The sequence below is a fragment of the Maylandia zebra genome, linkage group LG9 (assembly GCF_041146795.1).
Source record: "Maylandia zebra isolate NMK-2024a linkage group LG9, Mzebra_GT3a, whole genome shotgun sequence".
Taxonomy (NCBI): domain Eukaryota; kingdom Metazoa; phylum Chordata; class Actinopteri; order Cichliformes; family Cichlidae; genus Maylandia; species Maylandia zebra.
The window spans coordinates 33305689-33328352 of record NC_135175.1 but is presented as its reverse complement, the minus strand read 5'-3'; the positions used below and the strand labels follow the sequence as shown (position 1 = coordinate 33328352).

Genomic DNA, 22664 nt, shown 5'->3' with positions numbered 1-22664 from the left:
ACGCCACAGAAGCCTTCTTGATTTCATAATGAACCTCTTTCACAGCAGCTGTACACGCTTATTTTAACCATTTTTACATGTAAAACCGCCGCTCAGAAAGACCATCAGACTTCCTGTCAGTGGCTACAATGACGCTTCACAGTCCACAGCTCGTCATGTCGGTTACCTGCGTAACCAATGTTGCCTCATTTCTAGACAGTAACAGGGAAGGTGACCTAAAAATAACGTGTGTTTTGACATTAATTTATGCAAATCTCTTCTATAAAACTATGACTATGAGCAGGCAGTTTACTAGAAGCCTACCTGGTTTCTTGCTTTTGATGTGATTCATGCCAACCAGAAAACCAGCACTTCCTCCAGATGTTCATCTCATCCTCGCCCACTGAGCTGAAGTTGAAAAGACGACTCAGACGTGCTCAAACACCCTCGTCTGCAGCTCAGGCAGATTCTTAATGACTTTTAAGGCTTCAAACTAGAACCAGACACATACAGCTCATACCATAATATCCTCTCTATTCACTTAGATTTCATCTTTCTTTTCCCAAAACATTACAACTGAGAAATAGACACTTGTCTTCCGTTCGAAACAGTGTCGTCACAGCAGCTGTGACTCCTGTTTACAAAGCTGTCTGCAGCACATGTAGCAGAGCAGCAACACAGCTGCTGCACATTTAAATAATGACCTCATCATCTAGCCTTCACAGATTTCCCATTCATGCAAGTGCATATAAAAGCCTGTGATTTCCTACAGTGTTGTGGCATTATAACGACCTCAAATATAGGGATCAATAGTGTAGTGGTTTAGACATTAACCTAATAAAATTACACCTCCATCCAGCTCCATCCTGTCTACTCTCCTGTACGGTGCAGAAAAGTTGGAAAGGCTGGTTATCGAGAGAACAGACTGAGTAACCAACGAGTCGGACAGACACCCCTCTGAGATTCCAGACAGCTTTGCACTCTTGGCCACCGGCCACTGGCTTTGAAACCCCTTAAGACACCATAATCCATCAATATGCACCGTGCACTGCAACCCGACGGTGTAAGAGAAATGGGAAAGCAAGGTGCAAGAGCTGATGGAGGGAAACATTCAAGACAGGCAGGAGGTGGGGAGCAAAGCTCAGTTACTCATTTATTACAAATCAATTAAATAACATACAAGTAGGGCTGGGCGATATGGCTTAAAATCCATATCGCGGTATAATTTGAAGCATGTGCGGTAACGATATATATCACGATATATTCTTTTCTTCTGTATAACGTATTTTACACACTATAAGGCACACTTAAAATCCTTTAATTTTCTCAAAAATCAACAGTGTGCCTTATGTATGAATTCTGGTTGTGCTTACTGACCTCGAACCGATTTTATGTGGTACACAGCGCACAGAAATCTGTCAAAAATTTTTTTATATGACTTTGGTAAGATATGAAGCCGGAGCATTATGGCTGCCATAGTCAGGAGCCTTGCAGAGTAATCTGGGTCCAAAACTCCGTCTTCTTCAGGTCCCAAAGTCAAACGAACACTGAGAGTTAAAAACTGTCTAAATTCTTTCATTTTTAATAAAATGATCAGCGTTGCTGCTTTACATCCAGGTAGAGCTGGGCGATAGAACGATAACGATATGTATCGCGATATAACTTTTACTCGATAGAGAAATTAAGCTATCGCGATAGACCTCGCCGCTCTTGTCCTCTTAAAAAAAAAAAAAAAAGGTCAGCCAATCCAAATTAGGTAGCGCAGAGCCGAACCAATCACAGCCGCAGCGTCACGTCGCGTGACTTGTTATGTACAGCACAAGTGCCAAGCCGCACGTGTGTTTGTTTGGGAAGCAGCCAGCGGGTAATGGAGCCAGCGCGTAATGGAGGAAATGAGTGTGCCGACTAGAAAAATCAACCGAGCGTGACCGAAGAGAAAACAGATGATGGTTCCAATGCCGGAGAGATTGTCGAACAGAAGAGCCAAAGAAGTTCCGTAGTGTGAAGGTATTTCGGCTATTTCAAGTCTGACAAAAAATAGAGTAGCGTGCACTGTAAATTGTGCCGAAAGCAAGTCTGGAAATACAATAAACTGGTGCATGCGTCACACTTTGCACCACGTTATTGTTTCGGTGAAATGAATTTCTACAATACTGTTAATTCTACTCTCTGCAGTGTTTAAATGCTTACATATACACACAGTTACTGTCCCTCCACACAGACGACTCGGTTCTGCTTCTATGCCGCAGCTTTGTTTACTTTTTCCCACCGAGGCTTCTAGCCTTCTGATTGGCCAACATTTCTGCACGGTTAGGAGTCTAGCGCCACCTGCTGCTTTGGCATGTTCATAGCAGCGTTTTCCTTCATTTCTGCCTTTATGTGTGGACGGGATTATTTTTTAAAACGAAAACGGAAAATCTCCGTTTTCAAAAATACCCGTGTACGTGTGGACGTAGCCTCAGTCTCTGACTGGAAGCGCTAATTCGTCATTCGGCTTTTGTCAGACTAAAGTAACTGTTAAAACTGTTTGAAAAGCTCAGCTATACAACAAGGAGAGATTGAGAATTTCCTTTTAGTTCTCAGTTTATTTGATATTGACAAAAGTTAGTCAGTTTTGTCTGTTCTTCTGTAAAACAAACTAAGATTTATTTTTAGAATTAATATTTTGTTTCTAAGTGGAATTGACAATTTAGTCTGTTTCGTTTGTTCTATTTTGAAACTTAAACGCTTTAGCGGCTGCCTTTTGTGTAGTTTGCAATATTTGCCTTTATTTATCTGAAAAAGTCTCATGTTCCTTAAGTACATCTACCCTGTTGAACTTATTATGGGAAATAAATATTTAAATCAAAACAAGCTGCTGATTATTTCACATTTTACTTGTGAGCAACGGCACATTTAAATCTTACAAATATAGTTATTTGGCTTATATCGTGATAGATATCGTTATCGCCTGAAATGAAAAAAACATATCGTGATATGAAAAAATCTCATATCGCCCAGCTCTACATCCAGGCATCCATGAAAACAGAATTTATTAAATTCAACAGAGTTAGAAGCTAGCAGGAAGTTAGCTCGCTAGTTTCCACCTAAACATGCCATAGCATGTTCTGACTGAGAGATCAATTAAAAAAATTAAAACGTACTGCTTTGCTATCACTTCCAACATAAAGGAAGACAGTAAACTAAACAGCAGTGACGTTTGTAGGGTTACTGTAGTTAAGCTAGCTGGTATATAATGATGTGATCGCTAGCAAAACAGCTACGTTAGCATAACATTAGCACAGTGAAGCTGAAGGATGAATGCTAACTTTTTTCCACTCGAGAAAAGTTAACGTGAGGGTTTCTGGTGGTCAGAGACAAATGCAATCACATGGCAGGATGCTATAAACAGACCAAACTTCAGTCAGGAGAACAACTGAGATAATCCATCCACAATACCAGGTTAGTTATTAATATACTGCAACAACATGGGAATAGAGCAGCTGCGAGAGAATTCAGCATTAATGAATCAATGGTAGGGAAGTGGAGGGAGCGCAGTAATTTGCAGATGATATTGTTTGCAGCCGCTGCAATGCTTTCGACCAAAACAGGCGCAGCTTGATGACACCATCAACATGCGTTATTGCGATAGAGCGGTATAGTCAAAATCTCTACAGTTGGCCAAATTTATACCGTTTCTACCGCCCACCCCTACATACAAGAATCGCCTTTTTCAATCAAATTCTCCAAAGTGTGTTTGATAATCTCGATACTGGCCAAATTAATTGTAGCTCAGCTCCGAAAATGACTTCTGGTCATGCAGTAACCTAAACAGCCAAAAACAAGGAGCAAAATCGTGATGAATGTTGAGCAGCGCGTGCACCTGACTGACCTGTAAAACCTGTGAAACCTGTAAAAAACATCACTGCTCCCCAATGAACAGCATCATGATCAAGCAATCATTCATTTAATCAGCAACAAGGTGTTTCTACCGGTAACTGTTCGCAGATACCGGACATATTTTATTTTGCCACCCATACAAACACCAGGACAAACATCCACAGACATCACTCTACACATCCACAGGGGGGCGCTGTTTAAGGCCATTCAGCTTTCCCATAGATCCTACAAATCTGCAAGCTACTTTGAAACCCACCTCTGGACTCTTCTCATTAACCCTCTGAAACGAATCACACATTAGCTTTCACTGGCTGTTCTCTCTGGGACGCACGTGCTCACTAAACACTACCAATCGCTCGGTTAATCAATAACAGGACGCTGTTCTGGGAAACTGATGGGCTGATTTTCCCTGAACGTATTAATCCTGTTATAATAGCCTGAGTCATAAAAGCTTTCAAACTGTTTTCAGCAGCTTCATGAGAGTATCCTTTTGCTATCACTTCCTGTTCTTTGTGCTCATCTTCATCCCTGTTTTGGGAATTTTATGTCACAGTTTGGTCATTTTGCATCTCATGGTCACTTAATGCTTTTTGTGGTCATTATTTCTATCATATTAGGCACTCATTTAGACTTAGGATATTTTGTTTTACATTTTTCACAATAATTATTATTGTTATTATAGTTATTTTCAACCACTTTGCTGTCAAGTTACATCTTATGTTACTCATTTTGCATCTTTCTAATAATCAGCTCCTCTTTTCTTTATGGCTGGTTTTCATCTCTTTATTTTAGCATTTCTTTGGAGTTTGCTTTGTGTCACTTTTACGTTAAATCGCACCTCTCTGCAGATGTTTTGTTTTTAAAAGTGGGCCACAGGAAGGAGAAGGTGCTATCATAAGTTTGGCATTGCCTCAATCGATTCTCAGAGGATGACGGAACAAATCTCAGCTCTGCAAGAGCACACCTGCGCATTTATGAAATATTTAAGAAGTCCCATTTAAACCATTTAGAGCGACGCAGTCAGCCAGAGAAATCTGCTGGGAGAGCAAAACCGAGCGAGGCACAAAACCCGCGGCGCAGCAGGTCACACAAACTAAGAAGCTGGTGCACGTGTGTGTTCAACATGGTGCTCCCACAGCGAACAAGTGACCTCATCCTGATGAGACATGATACTGTGTCTGACACACACACACACACACACACACACACACACACACACACACACACACACACACACACACACACACACACAGCTGAACAGCAGCGGCAGATGGCAGCAGATGTTAGTTGGCCCCTCAGAGAGCAACGATGTTCCTTCTGCTGTCTGGAAACTCTTTTCTGCCTCACTGGGGGCCTTAGCGAGTGTGTGTGTGTGTGTGTGTGTGTGTGTGTGTGTGTGTGTGTGTGTGTGTGTGTGTGTGTGTGTGTGTGTGTGTGTGCATGGATTCTTACTATCTTGATGGGGACCAAAATCTGACATTTACTATACTGGTGGGGACCAACAGCCCTCATGGGAACCAAAGTCCAGGTCCCCATGGGGGACTCAAAATGTTATAGTTAGGTTTAGGGTTAGCCATTCATTTTTCATCATCATCATCATCATCATCATCATCATCATCATTGTTTATTTATATAGCACTTTAAAAACACGCAAGGCTGACCAAAGTGCTGAACAATAGAAACATAATAGATACCATAAGAATAATAAATACGATAAAATAATAAACATAGTGAAAAACAATAAAATACAAGTAAATACAAGTCAGTCAACCACTGAGTCAAAAGCCAGTGAATAAAAATGTGTTTTCAATCTGGATTTAAAAACCAGCACTGATGTCGATCGTCTAATGGACCATTTTTGATGGTTAGAGTAAGCAGCTGAGGAAAGCATTATGTCAATGGGATGTCCCCACAAAGATAGCAAACCAGGCGTGTGTGTGTGCTACTGACTCAACAATGATGTCAGTGTGTCAACTGAATGTGTGTTTCTTGCAGTCACACCTGAGCTCATGATAGTGTGTGTATGTGTTATCGACTCAATGGATGCAACAGCGCTGTGATGGAGGTGTTTCAGGATCTGAGCGAGTGTGTGCGTGAATGAGAGCTGAGGTGTGTGTGTGTGTGTGTGTGCGTGTGTGCGTGTGTATGTGTGTGTGTGTGTGTGTGTTTTCAGTGCTTTTTTATCGGCTCTTACTGGCTCACAGGGGTAGTTGGGCGGTTGTCTGCACATGTGAGTGCACATATAAGCCAATCCAATGAGTCTCTGTCACTTTAGATAACAAACCACAGCAGTTCCTCTCATTTCCTGCCAAACGATAAACAAAAATATCTGCTATATTTGAGGAAATGAAATCCTACTTTGCAAAGCTGCTGGTGAATTTCCTTTTGGCTCGTGGTCAAACATCAGTGACTGCTGTTGGCACCACGGGTCGACCCATTAATGGACATAGCAAGCACAACTTAAAGAGTTTAAAAAAAAGCAGAAGCATGTTTTAAGTGATTCTGCATGTGAGGTTTTTACGTCTCTGAAATGTTTGAAATTAAATTCAGTGCTCCCTGCCCACTCTTCACGATAGCCTCGAGGCTTTTCAGGAGTTCAGGATGGAAATTATAAAGCAAGCTTTGGAAGTTAGCTGACTCACGAAGATTCACCAAGTCTCAGCAAAGATCTGCACCAAAGCGTCTCCTGACATGTTGTGATGAAATCTGACCACAGTGACACAAACACACTTCCTGTGTGTTTAACTTCAACTATTTTGCTGTTGTTGGATTATTTTGTGCTTCGCAGGCGTTTAATCATTTATGAACAGATATCTTTCTAATAATTTTGCCTCTCTTATAGTTGCTTAATATCGTTTGTGTCACATGTTAGTCATCTCTGAGCTCTTTCTGTTCATGTTGACTCCATGGTTGCTTCCCATCGTTTTGTTTCATATTTTGATTGTTTGTGTCTCTCTGTGGTCCTTTGACTGTTTCTCGTGATCACTGAGATCTCTTTCTAATCACTTTGCTCCTCTTTATAGTTGCTCAATATTGTTTTGTGACTGTTTTGGGCCATTGTTTTGTCATTTTGGTATTTTTATGATCACTGAGCTCTCTTTTTATTCATTTTGCATGTCTTCATGGTTGCTGTCCATGACTTTGGGACTGTTTTGGCCTCTCTGTAGTATACCTCCATGGTTGTTGCGCTCCCTTCCTGATCATTTTCTTCTTTTTGTCCTTTTCTGTCACATTTTGGCCATGCTAGGTCAGGCTTTGGTCATTTTGGTCTTTATATGATCACTGAGGTTGCTTTTTAATCATTCTGAAATCCTCTTTTTGGCTGTTTTCTATCGTTTTGTATTCGTTTTGTATAATTTCTCACATTTTGCATCTTGTATTTTCTGCATTTTTGCTTCTTTTGGTTCCCCCTGCCATTATTTTTGTCCCATATCAAAGTTTTAGTTTCAGTTTTAGTTGTTTTATTAGTAAGTTCTCTTTTTAAACTTTAGGTTTCAGGGTTTTTTATTTCCTACAATCAGCCTGGCTCATGTAGTGTCTCAGTTACACGCACACCCTGTTTCATCCTCTATTTGGACGACCGGTGAATAAAATTGACAGAACGTCATGTTTTATTCAGTAAGACCTGATACCAGTGACTGAGGCCATTAACTGACCAAAGTGCTTATTGAGGTGATAAACCAAGTGAGAAGTGTGGTCATTTCTCCCAGACTTACTCACAGCTCGGTCTGAAGCTCTGTGGTCTGACCGTTGCAGAACTTGTTTGCTTTGCCGTCCCTTGTCTCAGTGAAGGTCCTCACATGTGTAGCGGTCGGTGAATTTGTGTCATTTGCACACTCTAAGACTTTGAGCAACGTGACACAGAGAGAAAGCTGCCTCATTACCCCGATTTAACCTGACACACACTCTCACACACTCGCTTCACATTGACTGGAACAGTCTAAGTCACTCATTAACAGTTATGTAATATATTCACGCTCACACACACAGACCTGCAGACACACACTCACACAATGTGACGCTGGTGATGTTTTCACATCCAGCTTCTTGCTGCAGAGCTCGTGTGTGTCTTTGTGTGAGTGCTGCCGACTCTGTGCAGTGAGGTAATGAGTGCTCAGCTCCTACCAGAGAGTCGATCCATAAGCCATCTCCTCTGCATTTAAAAAATCAATACGTGCAGCTGCCCTCCCTGCTGCTGCTCAAACACTCGCAGACAGGTCCGTGAGCTCAGTGCAGGACACACGGCTCCTGAAACGTCTGAGGAGCCAGTTCTGCTTTTGTAGCTTATGAGAACCAGCCCACATTTCATAAAACAGCCACAACATTTAATCCTTTGAATTATGTTTCTGCACCTGTGCTTATTTTTGTTTACAGGGCACTGCTCGTTTTTCCCCACCAGTCCCATATCTGCTGATTTGCTTCTGCGTGCATGAAGTGAAGGCTCACCAACATTTAAAGGTGCAAAAAGCCATTCAGAGGCTCGAGGACTCACACAAGACAGCAGTCACTGAAAAACAGGACACAGAAACTTTCTTTGGGATGGTTCTTCATTATTTTGCACTAATTCAGCGATGTTGTGATTCTCTTTGAGGTCTGTTTGTGATCTTTTGTGTCTGCTGACAAATGCTTTGCATCATTTTCTGCTACTTTGCATGTATTTTGCAAATGTTTTACACCTATTAGGGGTGATTTTCCTTCTTCCTGTGAGTATTTTATGCATTTTTCTGGTGATTTTCCATCAATTTCCACTCTTGAGGTCATTTTTGTGTCTTTTTGATTACTTTGTTTCACTTTTTTATTATTTGGTTGCTGCTTTTTCCTCATTTCGTACCAATTTCAGGTTGTTTCTTTTGCTTGTTTTGCACATTTCTTTGCTTTCCAACATTGCTTTCATTTCCAATAATTTTAGGTTTTCAATCATTTTACACCCATCAGTGTTCTAATTGTCTCAATGTTGCACACTTCTGTGATACCCAGCGTCTCTCTCTGCAGTAATTTTGCATTTCTATTGGTTTTGTGTCTCTTCTAGACTCAGTTGTACTTCATTGTGGTCGTTTCGTATCTTAGAACTGAGCTCGGATCCCTCAGGTCCACTAGGCCTGTTTAGTAATCCGTGCATGACCACATGCATTTCAAAATACCCTGTATTTACAGTGATTTTCTCCAAAACAGGGTCAAATGAAAGTCAGCATGTGTGAGTAGAGGATAAAAGTGGGCCACAGGAAGAAGAAGGTGGAATCGCCTGAAGAGAAAATATCATCTAATCCCAAAACAACTCCTGAAATGTGAAGAGCATCACAAATAAATGATGATAACGATCAGTGCCAAGGATGTGAGGGAGGATTTTTTCTTCCTGCTTTGAGATGACTCATGATTTTAATAGTGAGCTACATTCTGCTTCACTTTCATACCAGCAATTATCCTGCAGGAGTAGGCGTCAGTTTTCTCAAACAGAGGCTAAATCAAAAACTCTGCTTTGTGTGAATGTAACTGAAACTTTTGCACACGAGGTCGCACACAGATCGATGTAAAAGTGACCAGAAGAGCTGTTTAAGCGTCAATACGAGGAGGTCAGACTCATGACTGCACGCGTGAGTTCCTTCAGAGCAGTTTGAGTGCAAACAGAGAGCTCGGCGTGTTTACAGTGAAGCCGACGAAATGCCAGGAAAGACTAACAGAAAGCTCCAAACACAGTCTGCAGCCTCTCTGATGTGAGCAGGAAACACAGGACAGGAGGTGGACTCACCGTGCAGACAGACATCGAATCGTCCTCGCCCACCGAGTCCTCGGGATCATGATGTGCATCCTGTAATCAAACACGCACAAAGGTCAGGCGTTAACACACACACACACGCAGAAGCTCAGCAGTGACATGCTAATTAGCAGCTGCTCTCTGTGTGATCCTGGCAGGCGACGTCACCTCTTCAGGCTCAGACATGCTCACCTGAAAAACTGGTAACAGCTCGACTTCCTCTGAGACAGCGAGTACTGAGGCACACTTATCTGTACAGAAACATGCAAGGTCCAGTTTGATGGGCTGCAGACCCCGGGGACTTCAGGTGGACGTAAACAGGAAGCTGACATTCGTTGATTGTTTTCATTGATTTTCCAGGGCTGTCAATTTTCTCTATTTTTTTTTTCTTGCAATTTTATTTGAATTTATTTTGTAGTTTTGCTCATTTTTTTATTTCAGTTTTATATTAAATTTATTTCTTTATTTCTAATTATTTAGCATTTTATTTATTAAATACAGATATTCTACTTCTGCATTTGTTTTAGAATAAACTTTTTTTTGCCAATTCTTTTTTAAGTTTTTTTTTAAATTTTTTAAGTAATTATCATTTTACTTTATAAATGTTATTTTTTGTTATTTTTTTAATGTTAATTTGGATTTTTTGTGCTATTTTTAATTGTTTTTCCAGTTTTATTTATTTATCTATATACTTTCTGCCTTTCCTTTTATTTTTTGTTTTATTTTCAAATTTTATACTTTTTTTATTATTTATCACCACATTCATTTTCCTTTATTTTCTTATTTAGACATTTGCAGTTAATTTTAACTGTAAACATTTTTATTTTTGCATTTTAATATTTTAGTTATTTTTTTCTAACTAAAACACTGCGTATATATTTTATAAACATATGCAAAATATCCACCTCACCACTGAAACCTGTGACAGATGAATGATAATGATAGGCTTATCAGAGCTGTAACGTTCTGCTGGGAAACCTGATTCCTGACATTTATGTGGATGTTACGAAACACTATCCAAGCACAGCACAACGGGCATCACCACAACCCAAAAACTGTCACGAGCTCCTCGAAGAACGGCAAAGAGCCCAAGGCGCTGACCCAACCTCCAAACTCCCCAAATCCCAATCCAATCAAACCTGATCCACAAGGTCCTGACCCGGAAACACAAAGGACCCAAAGGATCCTGGTCTGTGCCCCCGAGGTCAGAGGTGCTTTGGCAGCACGAAGCACAGAGACGCCCAATATGAGGCAGGTGGCTTTAATGTATAAAATCTGGGCCTATTCTGATCATTTCTGGGATCATATTTCTGTTCTCAGATACTACAAGACTAGCGTTGCATGATTCAGTTTTTGAAAGATTTAGAGTACAAATACGACAGAAAACGAGGAAAGCAGAACGCGTCCCCTCTAAATCAGATATAAGGTAAATCAGGTGCATAAAGACATTAATAATTCTTTTACATCAAGGACTTTTGCTGCCTACGTTCAATTCTTTCCATTCAGAGGTGAAGCAAGCCGCTCACTGAGTAGGCGTCTTTTATTCTGAAAAGTGAATGGCCTGGCCTGTATTTATATAGCGCTTTACTAGTCCCTAAGGACCCCAAAGCGCTTTACATATCCAGTCATCCACACACTGGTGATGGCAGCTACATTGTAGCCACAGCCACCCTGGGGCGCACTGACAGAGGCGAGGCTGCCGGACACTGGCGCCACCAGGCCCTCTGACCACCACCAGTAGGCAACGGGTGAAGTGTCTTGCCCAAGGACACAACGACCAAGACTGTCCAAGCCGGGGCTCGAACCGGCAACCTTCCGATTACAAGGCGAACGCCCAACTCTTGAGCCACGATCGCCCGTCGTGGAAAAGCTCTCATCATCATCACCTCCCTCCCGCTCTATCGCTGTGATGTTGGGATCAAACTAGAGTTCAGGTTAAAATGAGATACGGGAACAAAAGAGAAGAAAAAGAAGGGCCCAGACGGTCTGAACGTAAGATTTATCAGCAGGGCCGACAGACTCGGACGGCTTCCGTACCTCATCTGCTCGGCCGAAAGGGAAAACAAAAACAACAGATCTGAATTAGCATTACGTAACGCAGATTAACAGCCTGTCTGCTTCCCTGCTCGAACAACAGCTGTGATTCAGACACTGATAGCACTGATACTACTGCGTGACCAAAAAAGCATAATAACAATAAAAGCGATTACGATTATTTACTCTGCGGGTGAGAGCAACTCGGGGAGCAATTACTGACCTGTAATCTGCACAACTGGATAAAAGGTGAAGAGGAGGGTGGTGGGGAGGGCGAGGAGAGAGCAAAGGCAGCGGACAGAGAGAGAGCGATGGATTACGAAGAGAAAGAGGAAACAGGATTAAGAGAGAACAAGGTGGCTGCAGAGGAAGCAGTGGAATGGCTCAGTCTTGTAGACCATGAATAAAAAGTGTGCAGCGTTTGTTTTTGTGGGGACGATCACCTGCATTTGTCTCAATTTTGGTCAATTTTCACCATTAAAACACACAGAATCAACCTTTACACTGTAAAGGCAGTAAAGGTCCTCACTCTTTTAAATGACATCATGGTTGCTGCGAAGATGCTGACCAGTCAGGTTTGGTATCAGTCTGTGACTGAATGGGTCAAGATGGCAATTATGTGCAACCTGCTTGTTAACTGGGATAAACTGTTGAAAACGACAAATCCCTACATCATTACTTGGAAGTCTTCACCAATCTGCATCCTGTGCAATCACCTTGTTATAGAAAGTGGTGTCCCAGAGGTTGAGGATGCTGCCCTGTCGTCACTGCAGTCAGCAAATGCAAAAAAGGTCAATGCAATTTTTCTGTGTCGCCAGGAGTTTGCTATTTTAACTCTGTGTGACTAAAGTGTGACTCTAGTAGCTTAGAGCTGTCAAGCCAACAATGATTATCTGGCTCTGATAAAACAACAGCGCAGACAACCGTCCTCGTAACCTGATCCTTATCCTTATAAGTATATTTAACTTTTACTTTCTTACACTTTTTTTTCTGGCTGTCATGTGACTTTTCTTTCCTAAATGCACTGCATACTCAGAGTTGTGTAATCTACCCCTCTTAAGTTGATGCTAATTTATTTTAAGGCTACAATTTTGCATTTTTTTAAGTTGAGACAACTTACATAATTTTATAGTTCAGCAATTCCTGAAGTGTAAACCTACGAATGTGATGACTCTCAGGCAGGTTTTGGATTTATGACAATCATATTTTCTTCAAAGATTCCCAACCTTCATTTGCAAAGAACTTCAGAAATGAAATGACACAATGAATCTATAAATACGAGCTGTTCCTGCGTGGTTAGATTTGACTGAGTTATGACTCAGAAAAAAAACATGAGTCACAAATTGTGGAAAGTGAGTGCAAAGTTTTTGTCTTGTTTTTTAATCTTCATTTATCCAGGAAGTGAAACTCTTGAGATTAAGTACTGATTTTGCAAGAGTGTCCTGGGTCGGGATGGGAAGCATGTCTTTCCATGGAAATTCAATGCAAGCATGGCGGGAACATGTAAACTTGAGACACAAACAGAAGAGTCCTGCCAATGTTTCAGTCCTTGCCTTGAGAAAGCAGCGCTGACCACCGAGCGCGCTGCACAACTCAGTGCTAACATCACAGAAAAGAATCGATGCGTCGACAGGTTGCTGCAGTTTTTACAACCGCAAAGATCTCATCCATACAAACAGTCCTTTACTGGTCTCTTACGACTGCTTAACGCTTCAAATTACATAATAAGAAAGCCTAAGAAGGTACAAAATAATGTTGGGAAAGTGTTACTTTAAAAGTGTTCTTTGACAATATAATAAAATAATACTCTCTAACTTCGGTGCATTGTCACATCTACATATTTAAATTCTGTTAAAGTATCCATGCAAATTGCACAAAAGTCTCCATGTGGTTATTTTGGGGCTACACAGCAAAGCTGTCACATTATTAGAAGTTTGTAACTTACCAAATTATAATCACATGCAACACTGGTATAATGTAAGATCTGTGCAAATAATACGCCTGCCTCATTTATGACAGAGCCATTAAAACTTTACAGGGAGTTTGTGCTCGCCGTTGTCGCCCTCGCAAAGTGGACCAAGGGCCAAAACTCATATTGGCTTGTCGTCCACTTCTTACATTTTGTATTTTAGTGAACACAGCGAAGCCAACACAGCCGAGTTGGAGAAGCAGCCATTATTTCTCAGTGGACGAGCTCAAAGATTCCCAGATTACTGAGACAGAGATGCTGCAACAGCTCGGAAAGACGAGACATTCTGGAGAAAACTCCACGATTGCTTCAATTCATGCTTTGACTTCTCTAATCGTTCTCTAGAAGCGTCTTTTTTTAGGAAAAGATTTGAGTGAGTCCAGCACGCCTCAAGAGCACGTCACAGTTGGCGTAACAGAGGCTTTTGGAGCATTTTTAAATCAACATGGAAACTTGTACAGGGATTTTCCTACATATAAAAACATGTTGGAATCTCCCAAAGAGGCCGTGGACTTCCCCCGAAAGGAAAATCAGCAGTTCTGTAATAATGTTTTTTATCAAGTTTTTTTTTGGCAACTGATATTCAAATGGCTAATCACACTTAAATGTGTTATCACACCTACGAAAGTCCATTCAGAGCCAGGAAAAACCCTGATTAGTCTGTGGAAAGCAACTGCTTGCTGGTGTCATGTCTAAAATAAAAATGTAAAGTAGCTGCTTGTCGTGTGACTTCTCAAAGAAAAGTATTTTACTACAATTTAAGCCTGTAAAATATCACAAAAAAAATCCAAAACAAAACTATATCAATTACCTCGACCCCTACGATCAAGAAGAAAACACTATTAAGTCACAGCTACCCAGAGTCCTGTCCGTTTTGGACAACCTAAAGTGATGCCTGATGACACCAGCAGCATAAATATAGCTGCGTCTAAATAAAAACTCCCATCATCATCTAAAGTATTTTGGAAAGGCTCGACTGCTGTTCACGAGTAAAACAAAAACAATCTGAGTCTTGTTCTGACTCCAACCAGACCTGTTACATCAGGAGCATCAACAACATGTTCTCAGAAGGAAAGGCATATTTTACTGCAATTAAAGTTTGATTTGTACATGTTGTCTCGACCTCTTCTTGTAAAAGCACAATGAAAGCTGTTAAATGTTCTGCTCCGCGGGGTCTCATTCGCCCCCAACTATGTGGTGAAGCAGGAAATCCAGATAGTGGGAGATCCTGACGGTATCAGAAGTTCTTTTGGGATGATTTCCTGAGGGAAAGTGATAAAGATGAGCTTTGACCCCTCACATCTAGGAAATTTCCTGGAAGCTACAGTTAATAAAGAGCGGCATGTTGCAGTCGAAGGATCACTACAAGAGCTCAGTTCCTGTTTTTAGGAAGGAAAAGGAAGTCGAAATTAAAAGCATTCAAAGGATTTTAGACTCCACTGTCTCATTTTATTAATCTATAGATCGACTAGGTATCAGGATGATGAACTCTGCAGCCACACCTGGTATTAATAATCGTTAAAGTTAGAGTCGAGCTGCTGGCAACGTAATCGGATATCATTATGTAAAAAAGCTGGCAGGTCTGCCAACCAGCGCGGGGCATCCTAGGTCGAGGGAAGTGATGCTGCTGAGGTGGAGCTCGTCTGTGGTTTTCTGTTAAGGGAGAGGTTTGGTTTTGTTTGTGAGACTATATTCAAACAACACCCAGAAACCACGTGGACTTTGAACTCTTCAAACCGGCCTTCTTATCTCAGCTAGTGCGTAAGAGGCGGGAGGACGAATGATTTATAACCATTAGTCAAATCAGACTTTCCTGTGAAATCGCCTGTGTTACTGCTAAGCAACAACAGAACTTTTAGGCCAAAAAGAATGACCCCCACTTTGAACCGAGACAGCTCGTTTATCAGCCTTCATATGTGGCGTAGCTGCCTAAAAAGCTTTCTAATGTGACCAACATTTCAGTCTTTAAATGTTGACGTTGCCTTATAGAACTTTTAATCACTGATGCATTTAAGAAAGCTGAATGAAATTTTTTTTTTTGAAGTCTTAAACTTGCACCAGGTTTCTGGTTTAACTACCTGCAGTAATTTAAAAAGGCGGAGTCTACAGAAACGAATCAGATACTTTGAGAATTTAGAAACGTTTCAAACGCGAGAAATATGCTTAAAATATTTCAAAGATTTGATTTATCGGTATTGACTGGGTTAACGCTTTGTCAGCTTTCCTTGAGGTGTATGAAGCAGCGTTCAGATGCTACGCGAATAATCTGTGGCGCTTTCTGCAAAAAACAACTTGCAGTCATTGTAAACCTGTTAGAAATGACTGTGCTTCAAGCTTCAAACAGGACGTTGCTGGATCAAACAGAACTGCTTATAATTTGATTTTACTCAAACCGGCCTACTCCACCTCACAATCGCTCAGCTTTGCCGGCCATAAATTCTGAATCAGTTTAAGATCTGGGGAGTTTCACTTCAGATCAAATTGCGTCGCATGTGACCCATGATCTCAAATGTAAGTTTGTTGTTGTGTTAAAAAGTACTTTATAAATAAAGTTTTATGGCATGGAGTTTAGGATCTGGGGAGTTTCCTTGCCATGGATGGAAAACATTAATGTCCCTTCTTAGGTTATCACTTCTGCCTTGGGACACAGTGATCCATCATGTGGACATTTTATTGTGGTCAATCCTCAAAAAGCAGAAGTTCACAAACCTTTATCAGCTTGGCGCTCTGGTGACACAGGAATGGATCCCATCAATCAGAAGTGGCCCAACAGAAATAAAAACACTGACGGCTGCCTAAGCCTCCTAGGAGACGCACCTATAGGATAAATGTGAAAATCCTAGGAGACTTCCTTCTTAAATTATTGCATTCACAAGCTTTTAGGGAGCTCCAGTGGCGCAATCGGTCAGCGCGCGGTACTTATAGGACAGTAACCTGCAGAGTGATGCCGAGGTTGTGAGTTCGAGCCTCACCTGGAGCAAAAACTTACAATAGAGTTTTATTCGTGCAATTTGTATTTTATCTATTTGTACATATTATCAGGCTTCTGCGTGTGGACAGCAGAGAAAGAATTTTAATATACAGAGAAATGCTTTTTCTTTGCATACATGACAATAATCTTGAATTTTAAGCACACTTGACCTCTGACCTTGACATGAAGTTCACCAGGATTCAAATTCTTAGATTTTTAGCAGACGTATAAATTTGAAAATCCATGACAATGGCAAACTGAAGGGGAAAAACTGAAAAAACAACATGCATGAAACACTAAATCTGCACGAATGCCAAAACTTCTGGTCATGGCTGTGACGCAAAAAAGTTTAAAAGCTTATTTTATTGCTGCTGTATGAAAAAACGCAGTGTTATTGTGATGGAAATGCAAATAACCATAAATAGCCCACTACAGGGTAGTTTCCCTTTAACACTGTAGCTGTCTCTGTTGGCAGTGCAAGTTTCCAACCCTGGACCACTGTGGCATACTGTGCCCTTGTCCCCTCATAGAGGTGGGAACAGTAAAAATGCAGTGTGGCCACTAATCGTGCCCGAGCATGAAACAGCAGCGCTTCCTCAACAACAGCTGCCGCCCTTAAAATTACTGCTGAGGAATTGAGAAATCTATGAGAGGCATGAGAGGACAGCATGTTGTCGCTTCCAAAAACGGACCCAAACAACAAAAGTCTTAAAACTGTGAACTTGGTCCCGCTCTGAAAGAGTGATCTTCAAACATGTGAGGAGAGAAGAGCTGCGATTAAGTGAAACCTACTCGAGGGACGGTGCAAGGCAACTGTACAAGGGTGTAAATGCACCCGAAGGTGGGATTTTATCTGCCTGGAATCGACTCCACCCCAAAGAAAAGCCCGGTGGGTGTTTCTGGAGAACATGCTTTTCTCCAGAAACACCCACCGTGCTTTTCCCCATCCTCCGTCATCTTTGTGGAACTCTCACACTCCACCCATACTGAACCCTTACCCCTCAAAGCTCTGCAAACTGAAAAGATTGTCGTGGAATTTCCTCCACCGTCACCTGACCTCCACCCCGCTGAACCTTTACGGAGGCACTTCAAGGCAGAGAAAGCCAAACATTCCTGGCGTGCCAGCCTGCTCTTTGGAGCGTTGTCAAAACTTGTGGCTCGACTTCTGCTCGCAGTAAAGCAAAAAGCAGGGAAAGAGAAGATGTTTATTCAAATGGTTAAACTGATGTTATCACTTGTTACTTCTACTTTGTCCGATAACGACAAAACCAAATCTAGGCAAATCTTTCTCATGGCGGATGCACTGCTTTGTGATCTCACCTTCTAACAACACCCAGGCCTGTGAGGCAGGTGGATGAGGACAAATCAGGGAGGTATATTTGGATGATCAGGGACTCCGCTCATTTGTACCACAACCCAAATTCACCATAACGACATGGATTGACTTCAACTCTGAAAACGATGTGTCAGTTATTACCGGATGTCACTGTTAGCAGGTTTCATTACAAGTTTTATTTTTGTTACAGCTTTGCTGCTGTTTGCTTTTTATTTATTTGTGTGTATTTGTGCTAGACTGCAGATACTTATTATAAATAGTTTGGGATACAGAATGTGTAAAACTGAGACAATCGGGCATTAAACGAACACAAAAATGTAATTTCCTATTACAACAAACATTTATTTTTGTACCTGTTTGTTACCTTATGGTTAAATTAGAGGTTAGTTTCCCTGCAAAACATCAAAATGCCCTCTGTGCTGCCTGAATGAAATTAATTCCACCTCAAATCTTGCACTTAACAGATGCAAGAAGTGAGTGTTTCTAATACTGGTATTTATCTGCTGTAACTGAATCTTCAGGAGATGATCGAATTAAAGTGAAACTGGATATCTGTGCCGATGTCGAGTCCCATCACAGGGAGCAGCAGAGCCTGCAGACATCCAAGAATAACCAGGATTTTGTTTCTGGAGAGACACTGGCTTTGTCACATAATCGATCTGAACGTCTGGCATAAAAAGAACAAAATGTTAAGATGTATCCCAGAGTCTGAGGAGAGGCTCTAAATGTTAGTCAGGCTGGTAGCATTTAAGACAAAGAAACGTGCACATTTACTGGAAAAATAACTTGGGTAAGTATTTGTTTATTTAAAAAAGTGCAGATTAAACAGGACATATCAAAGCAAGCCTCACTTGGAGATGATGAGCACGACTACCTCTAACGAACGTGTTCTGCTTGCTGAAACATCCTGGTATGTCAGGCTTGGGTGGGGACATAAAGTAAACATGACGGTTTGTCGGGATGCTTCATATGCTCACGAAATGCTCACGGAGCACCTCGGTGTTGAGGCTTTATAAGATACTCTGAAGGAATCTGGGAGAGTTTATCTTTTAGATGCCAAAGAACTGCTAAATACAAACGTCCATTCTTTGGACTTCGTGGGGAGGCTTTCAGGAGAATCCCGAATGGTTGAGGCTCATTAGAGCTGTGGGAGGTTTCTCTCGCTCTAGAGTCAACCACGACAATACGTTTGACCACAGTCTGCATTGACGACATCAACCTGTCTGCTCGGTACTCGTGGTGCGGTAGTGAAACTTGAAAAAGTGTGACACGAGGTAAAAATGGAGAATATTTGCTTTTTAAGGTTAAAGCTGCACATTTTAAAACATGTCGGTGAACGCCCTCTTTTCTCGTTGGTGTTGGTGGCTGGTGTCTAGGTCAGTGTGACTGAGGCCTAAGCTAGAGGTATGCTAGGTAATTCAAATGGCCAAAGCTAATAAAAGGCAATCTGAAAGAAAACATCCGATCATATAAAAAATAAATAAAGTTTTTCACAGGTCTCTCTACAGTCCCGTGAAAATGTAAGCACACTCTTGCTTCTTCTACAGGATTTAAGGGGTTTGGCATCAAACCAGGTGCTGCTAATCAGGTGCATTTAATTAAATAACAGCTACATCTCAGACTCGACGGGCCTCAGTTAAAGGTTAAACGTTCAAGTTCACGACAGCAGAATTAGAAAAACACTGAACAACTATGCTAAAGCTCTATCTGAAGAAACCACAAGAATCTTTAGCAGGTGAGACTAAAACACAACATACCAGCACAAACACCTCATACCAACTCCTCGGCACGGCGGTGGAGGTGTGAACATTTTGGCTTGTTCTGCAGCCACAGGACCTGGGAACCTCAAAGTCATCATCATCTGTCTGACAGATAAAGCTCGGCTGAAACAGAAGCTACTCAGTTTGGGTTCCAATCGAGCCGAAAACGTCAACGAACTGCATCCCACTGATTGGCCAGGGAGTGACATCATTGGATGAGTCACACGAATCACACCTTCTGGTTTTGAAACCCGGCAACGAGAGAAACACTCCCAAACCAACAGTTTGGTCCGACGACGAGGTGCAGATGTTTACCATCGAGCAGCTGGTACACCATCGCCTTGACGTCCTCCATTGTTGTGTTGTGTTTGTGTTGCATACTTCTGGGCTGCGTTGCTGTAACTACCTCATCCACACTGAGGTTGTACTTAATCGGAATAGAAAACAACGGAAACCGAGTACAGCAGAGTTGACTCGAGTTGTGCCGACCAGGGTAGGTGGAAGTGGAAAAGAGGCATAAGTGAGCTGTGCATAGAAAATATCAGCAAATTTAAATAAACTGATGCAACGCTGTAAAGACGAGAAGGCCAAAGTACCTCCCCAACAACATGAGAGACAGCTAAATCACCTTTACTCCTTATTGCTGATAAAGTTGGTTCTGAAAGATACTGAATCATCTTGAGTTTATCTGCATGTAAGGTGGACATCGGGTGAAGACCGCTGATCAGAAACAACCTGCCAACGAGGCATTTAGTGACACCAGCACTGATTATCGGCGAGTTAGGGTGGCAGACAGTCACTACAGCCGTGACAGAGCGTTATTTTTGGTGAAGGTCGCGGCAGGTTAGTGTGTGAAAGCTCTTGGAGTCGTTTTTATTTGCCTGATTTATTTGTTGTTGCTTAACAAATTAAAACTACTGATTCAAACCGGCTGCTCTAAAGAAAGCTTTTGTCTCCTGAACCTGAGATACAAGTCTGAAACAAAACCAGCTTCTGTGTGAGAGTGTGTGAGAGTGTGTGAGAGTGTGGTTTTTTCCAGTTCTTCCTTCCTACAAGTTTCTGAATCTTGATAAAGAGCAGAGGGCGGTGTCACTGTGGCTGCATGATTCAGGAAGAGCTTACGTGTGTGTGTGTGTCCCCACTTCCTGTATGAGGTGTCACAAGGGCTGCATGGAGAAATGTGTGTGTGTGTGTCACTCTGTAGGCAGATCGTGAATAATAAACCCTCACACACAGAAATTACTGAGTCACTGCAGTCAGCGCCTCTTTCTCTGTCTCGCCACCTAACAAGCTCTCACCTGCCCCTGGTATTCCCCCCTCGGCATCTTTACACACCACTGTCAGACCGACAGGATCGTTCTGCTGCCGCTTTGCTCAATAACACCCGACCTTTGACCCCGGTGTTACACCTCTCAGCCTTTTGGCATGCGGAGAAGCGCCTGTAAGAGCTTTTTCTAGGCCACCACGACAACAAAAGACGCAGATAAAAGCGTGAGAGGCGAAGCTGAGTGGATGCTTCGCTTGGATTGGTGCCCTGAAGACAAACATCGTTCAGCGCGCGCACACAAAGAGCGGAGCACATCTGCAGTCGTCGCCGAAATGCAGAAACTAGCATGCGTGCACTTGTGTGTGTGTGGCTGCAGTGATGAAACAGCACTCACACAGTTTCTTACAACACGCAGAAATGCTTCAGAAGAGCTGCACAGAAACAGAAGCTATTCATTTAACATCCCTCGGGGCTCCAGCCAATGATCATTTCCATTATTGATTAATTGTAATTACGCTAATAAATTAAGGAATCCATATGTGTCTGATTTACTTCACACTGACTGTTTCTGGAGAACATGTAAAAACGCGAATCACACTCAAAGTGTTTATGTAGCGAGGTGGAGAGAGACTTCTTATGAGAAGCTCAGGAAAACAACAATTCCAGAAATAATCATGATGTCATGTGTGTACGAAAAACACAGTAGGACTGTTTTCTTCTTAAATGTCAGGCTGTCTGTCCCAGAAAATCACAACACTCCGACCTGTCTGCAAACACTCACCAACTACCTGCTGAGCCGCGTGAAACCATGAAAAGTGCAACACAGAGACCAACGTTGTGCCTTTTCAAATGAGTCATTGAAATGTGGTAAGCCACGACTTTTACTTTCAACATTAACGTCCTCTGTTTCCTGTTCACTGCTGCCTGAGTGCTTGCAGACAAGTCTGCGTCATCCATGCAAACAACAGGTAACGGCATCGATCTGCAAGCAGCGAAATAAATACAAGAAGGTTTTTGGTGCAGGTTCCTCTTATGACATGTTGCTGTTAGCTATTTAGATATTAGCTGTTTGCCAGGATCAACTTTTATAACTGCCAATAAATAAGAAATTAAAACTAAAGAAGAGATGGAAGAAACACCCTTCAACCATGAGTGTTGATGTTTCACAGTCAGTGCACAAGGGGGAACTCTGAAGCATCCCTGTCTGCAACATGTTATTGCAACGCCTTATTATTATTATCGCATCAACTTTAAAACCTGGTTGGGCTCTACAGTGCATTAGTGACCAATCACGTCACAAGGAGGTTGCAGCACAGTCTTTGCAACCTATTCCACCTAAAGACAGAAACTTCTGGCAACCAGTTGGAGATAAAGAGGGGTCTCCAACTCTGAGTCTGAGGTGTAAAATTAAAGAATGAACTTATATTTAGTTATTTTTCAGCTCGTTTAAACAGCTTATCAAGTAGTTTTAGTTGACTGTTAGTTTTTCAGCTTGAACTTCTTTAATTTAATTATAATTTCAGGGTTTTTTTTATTTAGCTGAGCTCACATTTACATGGACACTCTTTTTACTGCAGAAGTACCTCTGGGGTAATTGTAGGCCTACTCCTGGTAGAGAATCAATGGGGCCTTTATGTTATTTGTATTAGAGGAAAACTTGTACTGAATGTTAGTGGATTTTTATGTAGGTTTTAAATCTGATTTAGAGTCACTGTAA

The 22664-nt window shown here is 41.7% G+C and overlaps 1 protein-coding gene and 1 non-coding gene across 4 annotated transcripts in view; one reads left to right on the top strand and one right to left on the bottom strand.

Moving 5' to 3' along the window:
- rps6ka3b (ribosomal protein S6 kinase, polypeptide 3b) overlaps positions 1-22664 on the bottom strand; it is a 67660-nt gene that overhangs the window by 41890 nt on the left and 3106 nt on the right. The window contains exons 1-2 of one of the 3 annotated variants that reach the window (XM_012915789.5): positions 11868-11961; positions 9605-9664 (exon numbers count right to left, since the gene is read on the bottom strand). In XM_012915789.5, coding sequence (XP_012771243.1) covers positions 9605-9619 — 15 coding nt within the window. In that variant the 5' untranslated portion in view covers positions 9620-9664; positions 11868-11961. Of the gene's footprint in view, positions 1-303; positions 575-9604; positions 9665-11867; positions 11962-22664 lie in introns of those variants that run through there. The other 2 variants (XM_012915786.4, XM_076888445.1) reach the window with 2 other exon arrangements.
- trnai-uau (transfer RNA isoleucine (anticodon UAU)) lies at positions 16500-16593 on the top strand. The gene is made up of 2 exons: positions 16500-16537; positions 16558-16593. It is a non-coding gene; the product is annotated as a tRNA-Ile (tRNA).